The sequence below is a fragment of the Syngnathus acus genome, chromosome 1 (assembly GCF_901709675.1).
Source record: "Syngnathus acus chromosome 1, fSynAcu1.2, whole genome shotgun sequence".
NCBI classification, from domain to species: Eukaryota; Metazoa; Chordata; class Actinopteri; order Syngnathiformes; family Syngnathidae; genus Syngnathus; species Syngnathus acus.
Window position 1 is genome coordinate 661,138 of NC_051087.1, and position 16,708 is coordinate 677,845.

At 48.9% G+C, this 16,708-nt stretch overlaps 2 protein-coding genes across 4 annotated transcripts; one reads left to right on the forward strand and one right to left on the reverse strand.

Moving 5' to 3' along the window:
• Nucleotides 1–806: 806 nt before the first annotated feature.
• LOC119123230 (voltage-dependent calcium channel gamma-2 subunit-like) lies at nucleotides 807–14,058 on the forward strand. Its single transcript, XM_037252195.1, has 4 exons — nucleotides 807–1,289; nucleotides 7,854–7,937; nucleotides 11,370–11,510; nucleotides 12,306–14,058. Exons 1-4 carry the CDS (start codon nucleotides 1,079–1,081, stop codon nucleotides 12,821–12,823), a joined length of 954 nt encoding a protein of 317 aa, XP_037108090.1. The 5' UTR covers nucleotides 807–1,078; the 3' UTR covers nucleotides 12,824–14,058.
• Nucleotides 14,059–14,365: 307 nt separating this feature from the next.
• ift27 (intraflagellar transport 27 homolog (Chlamydomonas)) lies at nucleotides 14,366–16,625 on the reverse strand. Of its 3 annotated transcripts, none has more exons than XM_037251989.1 (7): nucleotides 16,476–16,625; nucleotides 15,988–16,067; nucleotides 15,343–15,402; nucleotides 15,193–15,252; nucleotides 15,010–15,127; nucleotides 14,805–14,914; nucleotides 14,366–14,740 (listed from the first exon to the last, which is right to left on the reverse strand). In XM_037251989.1, the coding sequence occupies exons 1-7, from the start codon at nucleotides 16,507–16,509 to the stop codon at nucleotides 14,636–14,638; spliced, it is 567 nt and encodes a 188-aa protein (XP_037107884.1). In that variant the 5' UTR covers nucleotides 16,510–16,625; the 3' UTR covers nucleotides 14,366–14,635. The 3 variants fall into 3 exon arrangements, with proteins under 3 accessions (XP_037107884.1, XP_037107965.1, XP_037107808.1); XM_037252070.1 differs by having other exon boundaries at nucleotides 15,988–16,072; nucleotides 16,476–16,597; XM_037251913.1 differs by having other exon boundaries at nucleotides 15,193–15,402.
• Between the last annotated feature and the right edge of the window lie 83 nt (nucleotides 16,626–16,708).

Genomic DNA, 16,708 nt, shown 5'->3' on the forward strand with positions numbered 1-16,708 from the left:
AAAAAAAGGAGGGGGGGGAAATCAAGTTGGGCAGAAAAGACGCTGGATGTTTTTCACCGGAACGCGTCGTCGTGCGGAGACCGACTGAGGAGTGTCTGGATGCGGCAAGGCTCGCGTATCGTCCCGCTAAGCCTGCACCATCTCCACGGTCGCCGCCGCCTCCTCTTCTTCTTCCTCCTCCTCCTCCTCCTCTTCCTCCTCCACCGCTGCCTCCGCGCTCCGTCGGCCGGCTGCATGAGCGCCGATGCCCGGCCTGATCGCCGCCTGGATGCGCCCCTCCAGGAGCCCGCATGGAAACCGGGGACCAGAATATTAGGAGGAAGGCCAAGCAACTAAGCAGGCTGTGCGCTTTTATCCACCCCCATCTTCCTTGGCTTCTCCTTTTCTTGGATGGATTATTTTGACATGTGCTGAGGGGCGTCCATGGTGGGCTGGCTTCTTTTCAAAATGGCAGTTTGGCACCCAAAGAGTTCGATGGCATATATCATTTAAAGTGGTATATTTCGGGGGGGGGGGCGGGTGGGGGGGCGCCAAAAGTGACAACAGAGCGGTCGGTCGCAACCTGATGTTGAGGTGGCCCGTATCTTAGTCCATGTGCAAGCTTGTAAAGTTTCTACTGTGTGCGAGTGTGTGCGTGTGTGCGTGCGTGCTTGTGTGTGTGGTTGTGCTAGAATAGCTTGGTCAGACGCCCCAGTCCTGTTATTGGGGGTTCGGCCTTCACAGGGCTTCCAAAGTAGGCCTCCTTCCTGTGGGATCAAGTTTGGTTTTTAGGTCGCTCACTTGTTCCACTTTGGCGCCTCTTTGACCGCCCTCCTACTCCCCCCCCCCGTCCCCTTTTAAAGGGTTCAACTTATTTCTTACTTGCTGGTCGGCGACCCCCCACCCAAAACCAACCATACGATTTCCCCCGAGCTCCCCTAATTCCCCCGCCCCCCCCTCAGCCCCCCGCTACCGCCGCCCGCCCGCCGCCGCCGCCCACCCCCCCTTGTCCGAGCTGGCGTGGCGACGCAAACTCACAAATATTTACTTCCTGTACGTGAAGAGGAAAGGGGGCCCCCCCTTTGTGGAATGCGGCAACATGGGCGTGTTTGACCGCGGGGTTCAGATGCTGCTGACCACGGTGGGGGCCTTCGCCGCCTTCAGCCTCATGACCATCGCCGTGGGAACGGACTACTGGCTGTACTCGCGCGGCGTCTGCAAGATCAAGAGCAACAACGAGAACGAGACCAGCAAGAAGAACGAGGAGGTGATGACGCACTCGGGCCTCTGGAGGACCTGCTGCCTGGAAGGTGAGGCACAAATCCATGGCTCGCTCTTTGCTCCATTTGGCGTGAAGGCAATTTGAGGCTTTACTTGGGCCTAGCGTCAACATCCGAGGCACTTTGGGCTTTTTGATGAGCCCAACATGAATTTACCATGTAAACATCAACGACGAGCAATAGAAGTGTTTACTCCTGAGAGGCGTTGTAAGCCTGATGGACAAGTTTTCATCAGCACCGTCAGCATTTTCGAGGCATCGGTGGGCCTAACCTACAAGTTGGAGATGTTTTAGAGCAGGCAGGGTTGTCAAACTTCATTTTGTGGACAGCCACTTTGTAAATGCGGTCGTGAAGCCAAATAAATGCGTAATCGTCTCATCGAATGATCATATATGACGCAAAATCATCAAATGATCATATATGACACAAAACAATGATCGGTTCAAAGCTTTCAGATGTCAATGATAGCGGTTTCTTCAATTACCGTTCAAGTGATTGTAAATGAACAACATCATTTATTGCGAATGAGAAACATTTCACTCAAGATTTTAGAGAGGGTCATGACAGACACGATTTGCATTCACGGGCCACATGCAATGATGCGGCGGACCGGATCTGGCCCCCGGGCCTTGGGTTTGACACCTGTGTTTTAGAGGAGGATTCAAAGGGATCACTGTACCCATCTGGAGTCATAATTCAAATTTGGATAAGACAATTCAGAGGCTGTGAGAAGTTTTTGTAGGGGATCAATATCAAAATATATCATCAAAGACATTGTAGATGGACTTTGTCTTATAAAAATATGAAGTTTGATGTCCAAGGTTTTGCATTGGATCTCATCAGAATGTGTACCTTGTCTATTGAGTCTAAAAGTGAATCAAAACTATTTTTATTCTTTTTCGGAATTTACCTTGAATTTAGTATTCACACAGAGCCGTTCATAAAGTAGCGTAACATCATTGCCTGGCCTGGCCTGGCCAACGTCGGCGGTCCAGCTGCCGAGTCCGTCGGAGCTCCCGTGACGGATTTGCCCGTGATGGATCTGTCCCCGGGCCGCAGTCTGGTTCTGAGGCGCCGGGCCCGGCAGCCCCGAGGGCTGGCGGGCCGTGACAGGTGGAGCTCAGCGGGCTCTAAGTGCCGCTATTAATCTCCATCACGCCGCCGCCGTGTGTGTGACAGCAGATATGTTTCTGGGAATGAGATGTGAGCACGTGTGTGTGTGTGTGTGTGTGTGTGTGTGTGTGTGTGTGTGTGTGTGTGTTCATCATTTTTCTTACAGAGGACATCTGAAGCCAGTGAACCTCGCAAGGTTAAACTCTTTTTAAGCTGTGCAGACACACCACAATGTCTTTTATGCGTTTCCCCCCCCCCCCCTTTCTCTTTCTTAACAGCTTTATAATGCAGTGCTAGATAGACTAGCTAGGATATAGCATTCAGAGATAGTTGGGATGGTGGGATGTATAGGAGGGTGAGTCCATTTTTTGATTAGTATGTGGTGAATTACAACAAGCTAAAAATAAACAAAAAATGCTGTTGATGAGTAGGCTACTTCCTGGTTTGGTTTATGAGCAATGACAGATGGGAATATACCATCTGAATTGTGAGGTGGGGATAACAATCAAAAGAGCTAACAACATTTTAACAGTTGGAGGTAAATAAGTTACTTCCTGGTTTATGAACAGACTGTACCATTTTCTGTTTTGCAGAGGGGAGCCATCGGTTAAAATTGTAAAAAGGTAACATTTGTGAGTTTGCAGGCTACTTTCTAGTTGATGAGGAGTGACAGACTGGACTGTACCATTTTTTTTCATGTCGGGGGCTAGCATGAAAAGTCAAAATAGCTAAATTACTAAAAAACTTTGGTTGATAAGCAGGCTACTTACCGGTTGATGAGGAATGACACAGCAGACTGTACCATTTTCAATTTTCTGGTGGTGAGAAAAAGGCCTGCTGATGTCCTAAAAACAAAATGTTTGTTGGTTTGTTTAGCAAGCAAGCAAGCAAGCAAGCAGCTTCCTGGGTTACGAGGAACAAGAGAGGGATGGGACTGTACCATTTTTAATTCTGAGATGAAAAGAGCTAAAAGCATTTCAATGTTTGCACCTCAAATAAATGCTTTCTATTCTTTACCCGAAGAAACGAATGAGATCAAGATATGGTCATTCAATGCTGCTTGAACATAGAAGTAAACAAGGCAACACTTTTTTCTTCTCCCGAGAAATAAAACAAGAGCTGATTGATTTTTTTTAAACACCGATGATCTGAAATTGAACATTTCAAAAGTAAACGCCGCTCCTCAAAAAAAAAAACAGGTTACAACTACAAGAGAAAAGAACCGGGTTGATGGTTAGAAAGAAAAAAAAGCGTAACAAATGAAATGCCTGGTTCCTCTTTGACTTCAACAAATACACACCATACTTCAAATCAACACTTTTCTGATTCTCCTTTGAGGAAAACAAAACAGGCCATGACAAAAAAAACAAAAATACAGACGTGTTGAAATAAAAACAAAGGTCATGTGAAAAAAAATGAAAAGAAAAGCAGGAAGCGCAAAAAACACTCACCTGATGCTCCGTGTGTGTGTGTGTGTGTGTGTGTGTGTGTGTGTGTGTGTGTTGTGCTGGCACCTCCCTGCGCCCTCTTTAACGCTTGGCGGGAAGGTGCTGACAGGCCGCCTGTGCCGTCATCCCACAGCCAAAGCGAGTGACCTCTGTGTGTGTGTGTGCGTGTGCGTGTGCATCTCCACATTTACTGTTGTCGATCCCCAAAATCCAAAACGCAATATCTCTGTCAAAAAAGCCATCGATGGGATCGAGATTGGTTGCCGATACCGGCGACAGATACAAAAGGCTAAAAAATGTCCCGCTAGTCACTCATTAGCACGCAACGCTTTAACGTATCGGTGAATCAGAAAGAAAGGTCGTTATGTGCCAAAAGTGCAAGCAGTATCGCTAATGGAAAAAGAAGCCCTATTACACCATACTCGTGAGATCTTCACAAACAAAATCTCCTCATCCTATTGTCAATTAATCCGCTATTCCCACGCCTTCCAATAAACAGCAGTAGTTGATGAGGGAACAACGTAAGCGATATGAGGCACCAGCATGTGTGTGTGTGTGTGTGTGTGTGTGTGTGTGTGTGTGTGTGTGTGTGTGTGAGTGTGTGTCTGTGTGCGTGCGTTATACGAGACATTAGCCTATTGATTGTCAATGATGCAATCAGTAGGGAAGAACAAAACGCAGACACACAAAGACACGTGGGCATCTACAACATTGCTCATCGAGCACAAAATTTTTTTCTTCTCGTCTGATGATGAGGTGCTCAATAACGTAACAATAAAACAAACACGTGATTAAACCTCGGCTTCATCGGCAACGCACCTGAAATAAACGCAATCAAAAAATGGTCTTTATTTAAAAATAAACATTTAAATTTAAAAAATGTATGTGTCTGTTTCAAAATTCTGTTCGTCGTCAACCTTGAGGAAAAAAAATAAACGCTGCAACTCAAATAATCATTTGTTTTTAACAGGTGATGATGATTAAAAAAACAAAATCATGGACAAATGTAACGAGAGTTCGTCCTAATCATAACCATTCATGAAGTTCATTATTGAAGGATGATACCGGGAAGATTTACCGACTCGACCCGTGAGTAAATAATCAATCGGCTAATCGGCCTTGAACCGTAAAATGCCGACTCGGCCAAACGAATGATAAAAAGGAATCCGCTTGGCAACTTCTCAATGCGTTGACCTCGAAAACTTTTCAAAACTGCAAGCGGTGGGTGGTGAAACCAAAATGGCCGCCTTCTGCTTCAATTTGGGCCAGAGGTCCCGCAAATGTTTTCATCGGTTCCGTTTTGTGTCGATGGGCCAAACTGGTGACGGGGGACTGATTTCATTTTTGAATTGAAGACGTCACATTTGCTAATTGTAGCAATAAGCTAACAAGAAGTTGAGTTGAAATTTTCCGCAAAAAGACGCCCGAGTCTTCACGAGTGTGTTGCCGTAAAAGACGTAATTCCACTTCCCTTTCAAGGAGATAAAAAAAAAAATGGGAACAATCCGCCAGCAAAGGAAGGATGGGGTGAACAAGAGGTTGACGCCAGATAGCAAAGGATGAGGAGGCAGAAAGGGAAGGTGTGATGGTGCGGGCGGGCGGGCGGAGGAAGAAAAGAAGCTGGAAGAAGGAGACGGGGAAAAATAACATGCGGCGCTCATCAAACGCTTCGTCCGTGCAAAAAACTCAAACGTCCGTCCGCCTCCATGCGCCTTTCAAATTTGACAGGAATCGGACATCCGAAAATGGCGGGCCACTTTTTGCAATTCCACCCATGTGGTTTTGTGCTTTTATTTTCTTTTGTGTCTTTTGGCCAGTTTTGCTTGCGAGCGGGAAAACGCCAGACGACTCGCAAGCTATTTTTGTGGCTTTGGTTGACCAAATTTCACCAGACAGGCCGAACGGGATGAGCCCCCCAAAACGATGAAAGCCACGCATCACATCATCAGAGGAAGCAAAGAGGGTCGCCCTAAAATGACGACTGAGTGTTTATAGGCCTGCCAGTACGCTACGCTCTCAGCGGCGGGCGGTTGCTATGGACCTATATGAGCCTTTGAACAGCCGTTGCTACGCAGCGAGCGAGGCAGAGCAATGAGCCAGAGGCCCATGCAGTGGATGAGTCATAGCCCCCCCCCCCCCCGCTCCAACTCAGACCTCCCTTCACTCAACTCACACTTGTACCCCCCTACTGCGTTCTTCACACACACACACACACACACAAAGGAGGACGAAGCTCCCGGCGTTCTCGCGGCGTCCGAACCTGTCGAACATGGCTGACGGCGCCAATGCACACACACCTGGATGCGGCGGCATTGCAGAGGCACACACACACACGCTCATTGTAACCTGTTGTGATGTGTGCACTGTAGCCTGACACGCCCTCCGCTAGCTCAGCATGGTCACGTGACCTGTACTGCAGCTTCAGACCTCCCGGGGACATTTTGTGCCTTTGGGAAACGGACGTGAAACTTTTGCCAGACATTGTGCAGATTGCATTTTCTTCTAAAATGGTTCATTGGAAATTTGGACTTGGAAAATTCCATTCTTTAAGGCTCCAATCTGAAAACTCCAATTCGTATGTCGAGCGGAAAATGATTTGTATTTTTTGACCGCAATTGAGGACACAAATGCGAACAGCTGAGTCAGCGCTGGTCTTCTCCCTGCGCCATAGCTCGGCGGACAATAAAAGCGGCCAAGTGGGTCGATGGACAAATGAAGGCCATTAAGATCAAATTAAGATGAGTCTAGATTCACCGTGTCATAGAGCAGCACGGGGATGAGAAAAAATGCAAAACCGAAAAAGCCAAACATTGCCGCGCGCAACGCAACGTTGGGACCCAACGAGGCCAAGGTGAAGCGGTCGGATGAAAGAAATGATCAAATTCTTGAACCCATGGCCCGTAAATGTCCGAGTCCATTCATCTGCGCTTCCATCTTGCGTGGAAACAAAGCCGTGCCGTCAAATCGCAGTCTCGTTGACCTCGTTTTCTTCATGGCACTTCAACAGGAACGACAAATAGGATTTAGTTATTGGATTTATTTTTGATCCGTGATGACTTTTGACCAATAATATTGGTGTTTGGAGAAAAAATCTGAAGGAATGCCATTTTTACTGCGATGGAAACATTTAGCAGGATGTGGGGAAAAAAATCATTTCAATAACAAAAGCGTCCGATGAAAGTGTAAGAAAATATCCCATGTTGATATTGGCCGCAAAACGTTTTAGTGGAGCGGAGACGCCGGTCGCTGACCGACTTTGGGGGTGGGGGGGAGCATTTGTGTGTTTTCCCACCACAAAGGGCCACTTTGTATCAAGTATTCAGCGGCGACACTAGGCGCCGGTGTGGGCGACGTGTCCGACGTGGGACGGCGACGTAGCGACAACTTAGCCAACTCCCGAGGTGTGAAACGCACACACGGATGATGCCGTGCTTTTTATGGAAGCCGCCGCCGCCGCGTGTTTTATTCAAGAGGGCCGAATCCTCCGCGTATCAGCAAACGGTCCGCAGCCGTCGTCTTTCATATGGAAGTATCGTTCACTTGGCCTTTGGCCTGGCGACAAGCTCCATCTTCATGTTTTCTTGCTGTTTAGCAACAGCAGGAGCAAATCCTTGTTCTCTTGTTGACGTGTTAGCAGCATTTGTCTTGCTTCGTCACTTCAACTCTTGTCACGTGATCACTTTAGCTAGCCAATCAAGCTAGCCGGCCGGATAATTGTTATTTAAAAATGACTCTTTCAAAGAGCTCGCGGGATTAGCTTGAAGCCAAAATCATATCCGCGGGCTCTTGATCGCTTCAGCTAGCAAATCAAGCTAGCCGGCTAATGCTCGGCCGGGCTCGGATGCGCCGCTTGTCCTAATTGTTATTTCAAAATGAATCGAGTCTTTCAAAGAGCCCGCGGGTTTAGCTTGAAGCCGAAAACACGTCCGTGGGCTCGCGATGGGGTCGAAGCGTCGTTAGCTACGCCGTCTGTCCGCGCGCCTTTTCCCACTTTGCTTTGGTTTCAACGATATTCTTCTTCTGTGTCCGTCAGGTTCCTTCAAAGGCATGTGCAAACAGATCGACCACTTCCCGGAAGACGCCGACTACGAGGCCGACGCTTCCGAGTACTTCCTACGTGAGTCGGGCCCGATCGGGTTTTGAATGTGCTGTCGGGTTAGCCGCAAATCTTTGCGTTTGGTCGCTTTGGGTATTGTCCAGGTAGCGATTTAGCATTCAGCGATGTTCGCTTTTACGTGTCATCGTTTGACAAAACACGTAGATTGACTTTATTGTCATTGTACAACTGATGTCAAAGATCCTTCTAAAGTTGCTGGACGCTGGTAAAAGTCCAAAGTGAGCGTGGACGAGCCGAGGACTGCGTGACGGGAGGCTCACGTTTGGGGAGGTGAAGGGCAAGGAGGAGGCCGGCGAGCCTGCCGCCGTCTCCCAGCGGCCCGCCAATTAGGACACTTGGCTCTATAAATACCAGCGGGCGGCTGCGCGAACTGGGTCAAACCTCCTCCCCGGTGTCCTCCCCGGTGTCCCCCCGCCCCCTGCCCATCTGTTTGTGCATCCCCGACCGGCCGGGTCTGACAGCTGGTCCGCGGCGGGCGGGCAAGCGAGCGGCGGGCGTGGGCGTCGACAATCCACCGGGTGAGAAACGTTGTTCGAACGTTATCCAGAGTGGCCCAAAAAAACGGGACTAGCGGAGCCCGCTGGGGCAGAAGAGCGAAGAGAGTTGAAGGAGAAATTGAGGTGAGCTTCTTCTAAATGGAAGACCAAGGAGGAGGGAACGCTATTTAGCATCATGTTAGCGGCGTAGCTACGCAAATGTCAGCTGCTGACAACATCCTGTCATGGTCATGTTTAAGCCACAGAAATCGTTCAGGCGTGCATCCGTATCTGCGCCGACGATATGATGACGCTTCCTTTAAACGTCTCTTTGGCTTCCAAATTGAAGTAGCCGTGGTGCTCGACCTTGGAGGCTGCGCTGGGGCGTATCCGTGCGGTCATCTCGCGTGTCAAGCGAGTGCATTTGGTGTCGGCTGACCTACATTGGCGCCCAAGCAGATGCGCCGCAAACGCTGGAGGGAAAAGGCGAGCTGAGCGCCGCCGCCGCGGCTGGGCCGTTGAAAAAGTCAACGCAAACGTCAGTCTTTCCAATCTCTTGCGCGAAATAAACCTAAGGCCCTCGTCGGTCGGTGAGCATACTCGGTGTCAACGTGTCAATTCGAATGTGACACCGTTGCGGAAAGTCAGCGATTCAATCCATCCTCAACAGCGCTCCACCCATTGGATCGTGCGCTCGGTCGTCATTTCATTTTCCGGAGCGTTGTCATCATTATCAGCATCATCATCATCATCCTTCAGCCTCTCCAAGTGGTTAAACACGCACACGCACACACGGCCAGCCAGCCTGGTGAGATGTGTACATGTGGATATTACGTAAGCGAGAGCAGCGTGCCTTTCGAAGAGCACTGAGGGAGAAACACAGTTCACCCCCGACCGACCGACCCTTCAGTAGGACGCAACGAACAAAAATGTTAAGGAATAAATAAGGAAACAAAGATTTCATATTGTTATTAAATTGTCAATGAAATCATTTCTTATCTCCCAATCAGATGAAACGTTGACACGTTTGGAATAACGTTGTACTTTTGCCTCTTTTGCGCTAAACGCTTGCGATGGCTAATCGGCGCCGTCTTTTCAGATGAGTCCAAATCAGGCTACTTTACTGACATAAATCCTCTCTTGACCTTTAAAGCGCATCCATCTCACGTGACGTTAATCCGTCCAAACTGACGTCAGGAAAAAAAATCGTTCCGACACAAACTACGGCTGCTAAAATTAGACGGCCGGCCTGATCCTGGTAGCATCAAGCCGCAAATTGGAAAGGGGGGTGTGACATCACCGTGTGATGACGTCACTGCTCTGGCTGATGTCACGGCGGGCTATTTTGGTGGACATGGAGGCATATCACCATTTGCACCAGTAATGCGGCTTGATAACCACTGACGCACGCACGCACGCACGCGCGTGTTGACATGTTTGCCATGCGGACGGAGCGTGACATTTGTGAGCACGCTGCAGAATGTCAGCGTCACTTTCAAACAGAGCTCCAAAAGGAACAACGTGAACAGGAAGTTGGACATGGAACATGCACACAAGCGGTTGCGACAATCCTGTAGCGATATTTTGCAGCCATTTTAACAAGCGCATGTTCTTTGCCGCTCGCTGGGCTCTCCCACGTGGGTGGCGGCGGCGGACACAATGCGTTGGTAGTGCATAGTGTGGACGGGAAACACCACACAGCGAGGATGTGGGTGGGCGGCATCTGATCGATCGATGAGTGCGTGTCTTGTTGTGTTGGATCTTGCTCTGTGTGTGTGTGTTGTAGAAAGCGAACACACACACACACACAGAGAGAGGGAGCTCCCATGGCGCCCCCGCCACTCCCTCTATAATTCAGCCACAATTAAAAGGCTCGCTTCTACCGTAGCTAATGAAACCATAAGTCAAGAGCACACGCACACACACACAATGCAGCATATGTGAGGGGATGGAATGGACAAGTGGGAGGTGTTGTGCAACATGTAGACTATATTGTAATTCGGCGTACAACAGCATTCACATTGCGACGAAAAAAGTCAGAGGCTGCGATGTAAGTTGGCACACTTGTGTTGGCGATTGTATGAAAAGTATCAATTGTATCATATCATATAAAAGTGAATGTATTTAAAAATAATACATCCGTGACTTGGTTTTTAATCAGAATGCATCGTGCGTGATGAATGATCCAAATTTGCATTCTCTACGTTTTGTTCTTCAAATGTGTGCAACTTTTTGAAACAATCAACACAAACTCCACCTTTGATTAATGCTTGGTTGTTTGCAGCATACAAATTCTCGCTAGATTGCACCAAACCGGATTGAGACCTTCCGCGTGTGTTTGGCTTACAATGGAATCCAAACGTGAGGTGTCAAAAAGGCCTTTCATGTTATTGCATGCTGTCAAAAGGCAACAGGTTACAAATGGGATTGAAGCGTAGCCAACCTTGCTCGTGCGCGCGTATGTGTGTGCGTGTGTGTGTGTGTGTGTGTGTGTGTGTGTGTGTTGGGCGGCCCTCGGCCACCTTGAAGACAATTTGCCGCGACAACACGTCAATAAAGAAGAGGAGATGGGGTTCAAACAAATAGGATGAAGGGGAGTGTGTGTGTGTGTGTGCGCCAAGTGTGAGGTCACCTTAAAACGTGATGGGGGAAGACGGCCGGGCGTCTTTGCACGTTGAGGTTTTTGCCAAGTCATCTTTTGGTCTCTTGATGGTGTTTTGGCGCTCTTTCAATCTTTGGAAGAATCATCCAAATGATTACAATGAAACAAAAAATAACAACCAGTTTTTTGTTGTTTGTTTTGACCGGACCTAGAAAGCTAGCTCTGTCGTTGATTTCTCTCTCTCTCTCTCTCTCTCTCTCTCGAGAACGTTGAAGAAAAGCCAAGGCAGACGCTTCCAAATGGAGCTGTGAGCGATGCTAAGGAGCGAGGCTAACGAGCAGCTGTGTTTTGTAGGTGCGGTGCGAGCCTCCAGCATCTTCCCCATCATGAGCGTGATCCTGCTCTTCATGGGGGGGCTCTGCATCGCCGCCAGCGAGTTCTACAAGTCGCGCCACAACATCATCCTCAGCGCCGGCATCCTCTTTGTCTCAGCGGGTAAGAACCTTCAGGAATGTTTGCTTTTCGTGCTTCATTTGGGTGCTTACAATACAAGGATGTTTAAAAAAAAAACACACACACACACAGCAACCCCGACGATCCTGGCTCCTGTACCGGATCGAGAACAGTCTTTCTTTGGGGAACCGGACTGGACCACCCTTTTAGTACCAATTTCGGGTCATGTCAACAAAACTAACTAGCTTTGTATCGCTACGATTGTTTTGGCGCCTTCCACAAATGGGAGTTGTAAGCGGAACCAAACTGCAAGTAAAGGCTAAATAGAAGTGGGCTAAAGTGTGAGGAGTGTGATTGAGACGTATCGGAGCAAAAAAAGAAAAAAAGAAAGAGGATCAGGGACACCTTATTTTTAGCGTGTAATCCCAGTGGCTCCTCTTAGCCTAGCAACAGGGGCGAGAGAGGCAGCCATTGAGGGCGACGAAGAGAAAGAGAGAGAGAGAGCGCAAAAGCGTGACTTGGAAGGGTTAGCGCGATCTAGCTGGTGCAGCCCACTGGGCCGTGGCCTAGAACCACGGAAAAAGCTCACAACATGGCCGCCTTTGGGTGCCCTCTGTCTCTCAGAATGAATGTGGAGGCAACGCTGCTCAATGTACCACCTAGTGGTCAACGTGCTCCCAACGTGTGAAATATCTAGGGCACCCTTTCGTCGTTGGCGCCGTACGGCTGCTTCCGTATCCACCCGGTCGGTGCCTTGAATGCGGAAATGGTCGTTTCCATCCCTATTGTGCCTTTTCTGCAAGCCTATCCTCACCCCGTCTCCTTTTTGCGCTTCAGGCTTAAGCAACATCATCGGCATCATCGTGTACATATCGGCCAACGCCGGCGACCCTTCCAAGAGCGACTCCAAGAAGAACAGCTACTCCTACGGCTGGTCCTTCTACTTCGGCGCGCTCTCCTTCATCATGGCCGAGATGGTGGGCGTGCTGGCCGTGCACATGTTCATCGACCGCCACCGGGAGCTGCGCGTGGGCGTGCGGGCCGCCGACTACCTCCAAGGCGCCGCCATCACGCGCATCCCCAGCTACCGCTATCGCTACCGCCGTCGCTCGCGCTCCTCGTCCCGCTCCACCGACCCTTCGCACTCGCGCGAGGCCTCGCCGGTGGGTCTCAAGGCCTTCGGGACGCTGCCCTCTACCGAGCTGTCCATGTACACGCTGCCCAAGGGCCAGACGGGCACGCCCACCTATAACTCCACAGAGAGGGACCACAACTTCCTGCAGGTGCACAACTGCATCCAGAAAGACCTGAAAGACTCCGGCAACCCCGCCAATCGACGTACCACACCCGTATGAAACTGACGCTGAGCGACACTCCCCGAGGTCGTGGGAAAATGTCAAGGTCTAACCAAAGCTCCGGCCGGCACTTTGGTTTCTGTTTGACGGAAGCGGATGAAAAAAAGGGGGGAAAAAAATGCATAAAAGCAAAGGAAACATGCATGATTTTTCCCATCTTCCCTTGTTTAACAATTTGATGTTTGTAACGATTTGAATGGGGTCAAAAGAGGGAACCGGGGGCGGCCTGTCCCATCCAAAAGGCCCATTTCTATTTTTTACTCTTCCTCGGTCTGGTGAAAAATGGCGTTTGCCCCCAAGCTCCCCCGACAAGCCCCAGTTTGTCTCTTTAGTTTCATTATCTTCCCGATTTTCTTCTTGATTTGCATAAATACTGTGAACCACTGCGGTGTGCGATTTTAGCAGGGAGCACTTCAAAGGCCGCAAAAACAGCAAAAAAAACAAAAAAAGAAAACCTGTATCAATGATATTTATTCAACATGAACATACATGTATACCTGTTAATACGTCATGACCACTTTCCTGACGCAAAAGAAAAAATAATAATTAAGTAGCGATGCTAAGAGAAATGGAAACGGAAAAAGGCTTAGTGTGGGTTAATATTGCCGCATTTTTTTACAACAATTATAACAAAAAAATTAAACACCAAAAAAAAAAGTGACAACCTTTTGGCCTTGGCCAAAAGACTGGCTGCCATCTTTGTTCAGGGACAATGAACTGCTGGGGGGGGGGGGGGGTACCTCTGAGCCAATGAATGAAGACGACTTTGGACAATGTGACAGACGACATGACAACATGGAGTCCCTAAAAAGAATTTTCAAAAAACTAAAAAAAAAAAGATGAATTTACATGCATGCAAATCCAAATCATCCAATCTGCTTTCAAGGAACTTCTTGTTTTGGAACAATGATGCCGTCCGTCCATCCATCCATGTAAAAGGCAGCAGCAGCAGCAGCAGGCGGGATAAAGTAGAACTTAATGTTACAGTATTGTGTCTTATTTTTCATTTTCTTTCTGGATTTTTTTTTTTTTGGGGGAGGGAGCGGACCAAGCTTCGGACAAAACCAGAAAGCTATGAAGAGCTTTTCATTTCATTCGTTCAGTTCTGATTCTCCAACTAACACAGCCTTATTATTCTCATCCAAACGATTATGATTTGTCTCATTTTCTTGTTCTTTGGTTCTTGCGTTGTGTTGTTGTAAATGACAATTTAAAAGAAAAAGAAAAAAAAAGAAGTGAACAAGTTGTAATGTCTTTCAAGGTGCCAAAACTGAATGATTCTGAACTTGGATGCATCAAGTCCTGATGTTGAATAAACACCGCAGCCCCCTGTAGGGAACGCAACGGCTCTCCGCGTGCTCTTAAAAATACACAATGAGTGAGAAGAGGAAGTCAAAGCAATGTCTGGCACAACACTTGCATGTCAATGTCTTGCTTCCGCCATCTCCGACTCCCCCCCCCCCGTCTCAGCGGCGGAATAAATGTCAGAGCAGAGCGGTCTTCCCTCCCTCTCCCCGGCGGCCCCGCTGCATCACACGCCTCCCCATCTCGTTCGCCCGCGGCCGTTCCCGCTCTCCCCCGATGCAATGATCACAGCGGCGGCGGCATGTCTCTCTGCAGTGCTGCTGTGATCAGAGCAGAGGGGGGAGGGGGCGGTGCGAACATGGCGGCGGCAACAGCCAAGAAAGGATGATTCAAAATGGCGCCACACTGCCCACCACTGGAGCGGAGGCTCAAGAGCGTTCACCTCAATGTGCGGTACGTCGGCTGTCTTTTCAAATGTATTTAATGAGGACAATTTTGTCTCGCTCTCTAGCCTGGACTCAGGTTCTGTATGGCCTCTCTGCGGTCCTGGTAGAGCGAGTGAAAGGCCCGGGCTAGGCTGAGGAGCGGCGCGTCACATTTCTCCATCTCTTTCTGCAACGGACACGACACGTCAAGCGAGGCCGACTTTTGCGATCCTACAAAACGGTGAACTCACAGCTGACGTTTCGTAGTACTCCAGCCCCTGGTTCCGGGCCCACTCCTGGGCCACGGCCGCCTGCACTTCCCTCCTGGCTGACAGGTCCGACTTGTTGCCCACCAGAACCCCTGACAGAAACAGGCATGTAAACATGGATTGGAGCATTTTGGATGGGGGGGGTCAGGCTAGACTAAGTTTGCGATGCCAGGTCAGCCGGCATTACCGGGAACGTGGCGCCCCCTGCAGTGGGCGCGGAGCCTCTCCATCCAGCGGGCACAGTTGGAGAAGGAGCGCTCGCTGGTCAGGTCAAACACCAGGCACAGCAGAGACAGCTCCCCCCACTGCACGCAGACAGCCCACAAGCGTATGACGGCCATGGAAGGACCTACATGTGTTTGGGTCTCACCATCTTCTCATTGGCTTCCACCAAGGATTCCTTCCCCGCAGAGTCGATGATGTAAAGTTCCTGTAAGGGAAAATATTTGCGCTCGCTTTTCAACCTATTGCGAGAGCGGTCGAGCGCCACGACTCGACGGCGAGCAACGAGCGGGCTCACCACGCTGTCGCCGCTCTCGGGGATGTTGACGCTTTTGATGAGCAGCTCCACTCCCGTTGTCTGTCAAAGAAAGACAGAAAGAAAGACCTTTACATGACCTTCAAAAGCTTGTGTGGTTTACATGATCCAGTTTGTGATTTTTCTCAGTCACACACACACACATTTACACACATACACTGCGGCAGCGCTCTAATGAGCTAGCACGGTGTGCAGTAAGCCTTTCTCTCTGCAGAATGCCAATGACGTTAGCGGCAAATACACGGGGAATATCGCTAACGGCCCGGCTGACATTTTCAACAAAAAGGAGGACGTGAGCGGAATGGCCGGCGGCCCACTCTGGCCTTCTTGGCGAAGCGTTGAGACTCAAGCGGAGATTGATGAAGCCGGTGTTCGCATTTGTCCGGGTGTGAGTTGGAGCCTATAGCAGCTCCCTCCTTGCGAGTGTTTGACCACTTGTCCACATCAAGAAATGGCTGAGAGTGCGTGTCCTTTTATTTTCACTTCACTTGAGCTTGCTTGTAACTCAAATGTTGTCTCATCACACAGTGACAAAACGGACCAAGCAAAAGCACAGAAGCCGAGAAGCTTCTGTAATGTATCGCAGCTCTGAGGTCGACTGTATTTAATCTGATGAATTGTTCTCACCATGCTGTAGTTCTTCTGGAAGAGAGTACCATCACTGTGAAACATCTGTGAGAGGGCACTTTTGCCCACTGCTGGATCTCCTGTACTCAAACACACAGAGACATATTGGGATGAATCAATCAACGAGATCGTACAAAATGGCTGACTACAAACCTGGTTAACTAAAGGTATTACTTCTATGTAATGTACAGTCAAGTAGTAGACTAAAATTAGTCTGACGGCCGGATTTCACACCGAGTAAGAGACTAACATTATTTCAATGCGTGACATTTTAATTTGTGCCTTGGCTCAACAAAGACTGCAAACGCTGTTGTTGTGTAGATGTTAGAAAAATACCAAGAAGGGCATATTAAAAGATCAGGCGTAAATCCCAATTTTAGGCAAATTACTAGCAACAGCTAGTTAGCTTCAGCTTTGCTAACACAAAAGACTAACTTCTGCTTAGCTAAGCCTCAAAATGACGATAGGCAAGTTAAAACTCCACATACCGACCATCAAACACCTCGCCCTCAACCTCACCATAGCGAATGGGACTGAATGAAATGTTCGTTAATTCCAAATGATTTCATTTGAATGCTTTTCAGTGGTATTTTCTGCGGAACGCCTCGTCGACATGTCTCCTAGCAACCGTTCATGGAGAGCTCTCATTGGTTACGTTAAAGACTGCGTAGGCGCCTGTGTCCTTCATCATTGGTTACATATGAGAGCACTATATCGGTTG

What these genes read in the sequence shown, in the direction of transcription:
- LOC119123230 (XM_037252195.1), top strand. Translation starts at nt 1,079, where the DNA reads ATGGGCGTGTTTGACCGCGGGGTTCAGATGCTGCTGACCACGGTGGGG. An exon ending in GAGGACCTGCTGCCTGGAAG is followed by an intron (nt 1,290 to 7,853) that starts GTGAGGCACAAA and finishes TGTGTCCGTCAG; the next exon opens with GTTCCTTCAAAGGCATGTGC. An exon ending in CATCCTCTTTGTCTCAGCGG is followed by an intron (nt 11,511 to 12,305) that starts GTAAGAACCTTC and finishes TTTGCGCTTCAG; the next exon opens with GCTTAAGCAACATCATCGGC.
- ift27 (XM_037251913.1), bottom strand. Translation starts at nt 16,509, where the DNA reads ATGGTGAGGTTGAGGGCGAGGTGTTTGATGGTCG. An exon ending in TGGAAGCCAATGAGAAGATG is followed by an intron (nt 15,128 to 15,192) that starts GTGAGACCCAAA and finishes GTCTGCGTGCAG; the next exon opens with TGGGGGGAGCTGTCTCTGCT. An exon ending in CAGGGGGCGCCACGTTCCCG is followed by an intron (nt 14,915 to 15,009) that starts GTAATGCCGGCT and finishes TGTTTCTGTCAG; the next exon opens with GGGTTCTGGTGGGCAACAAG.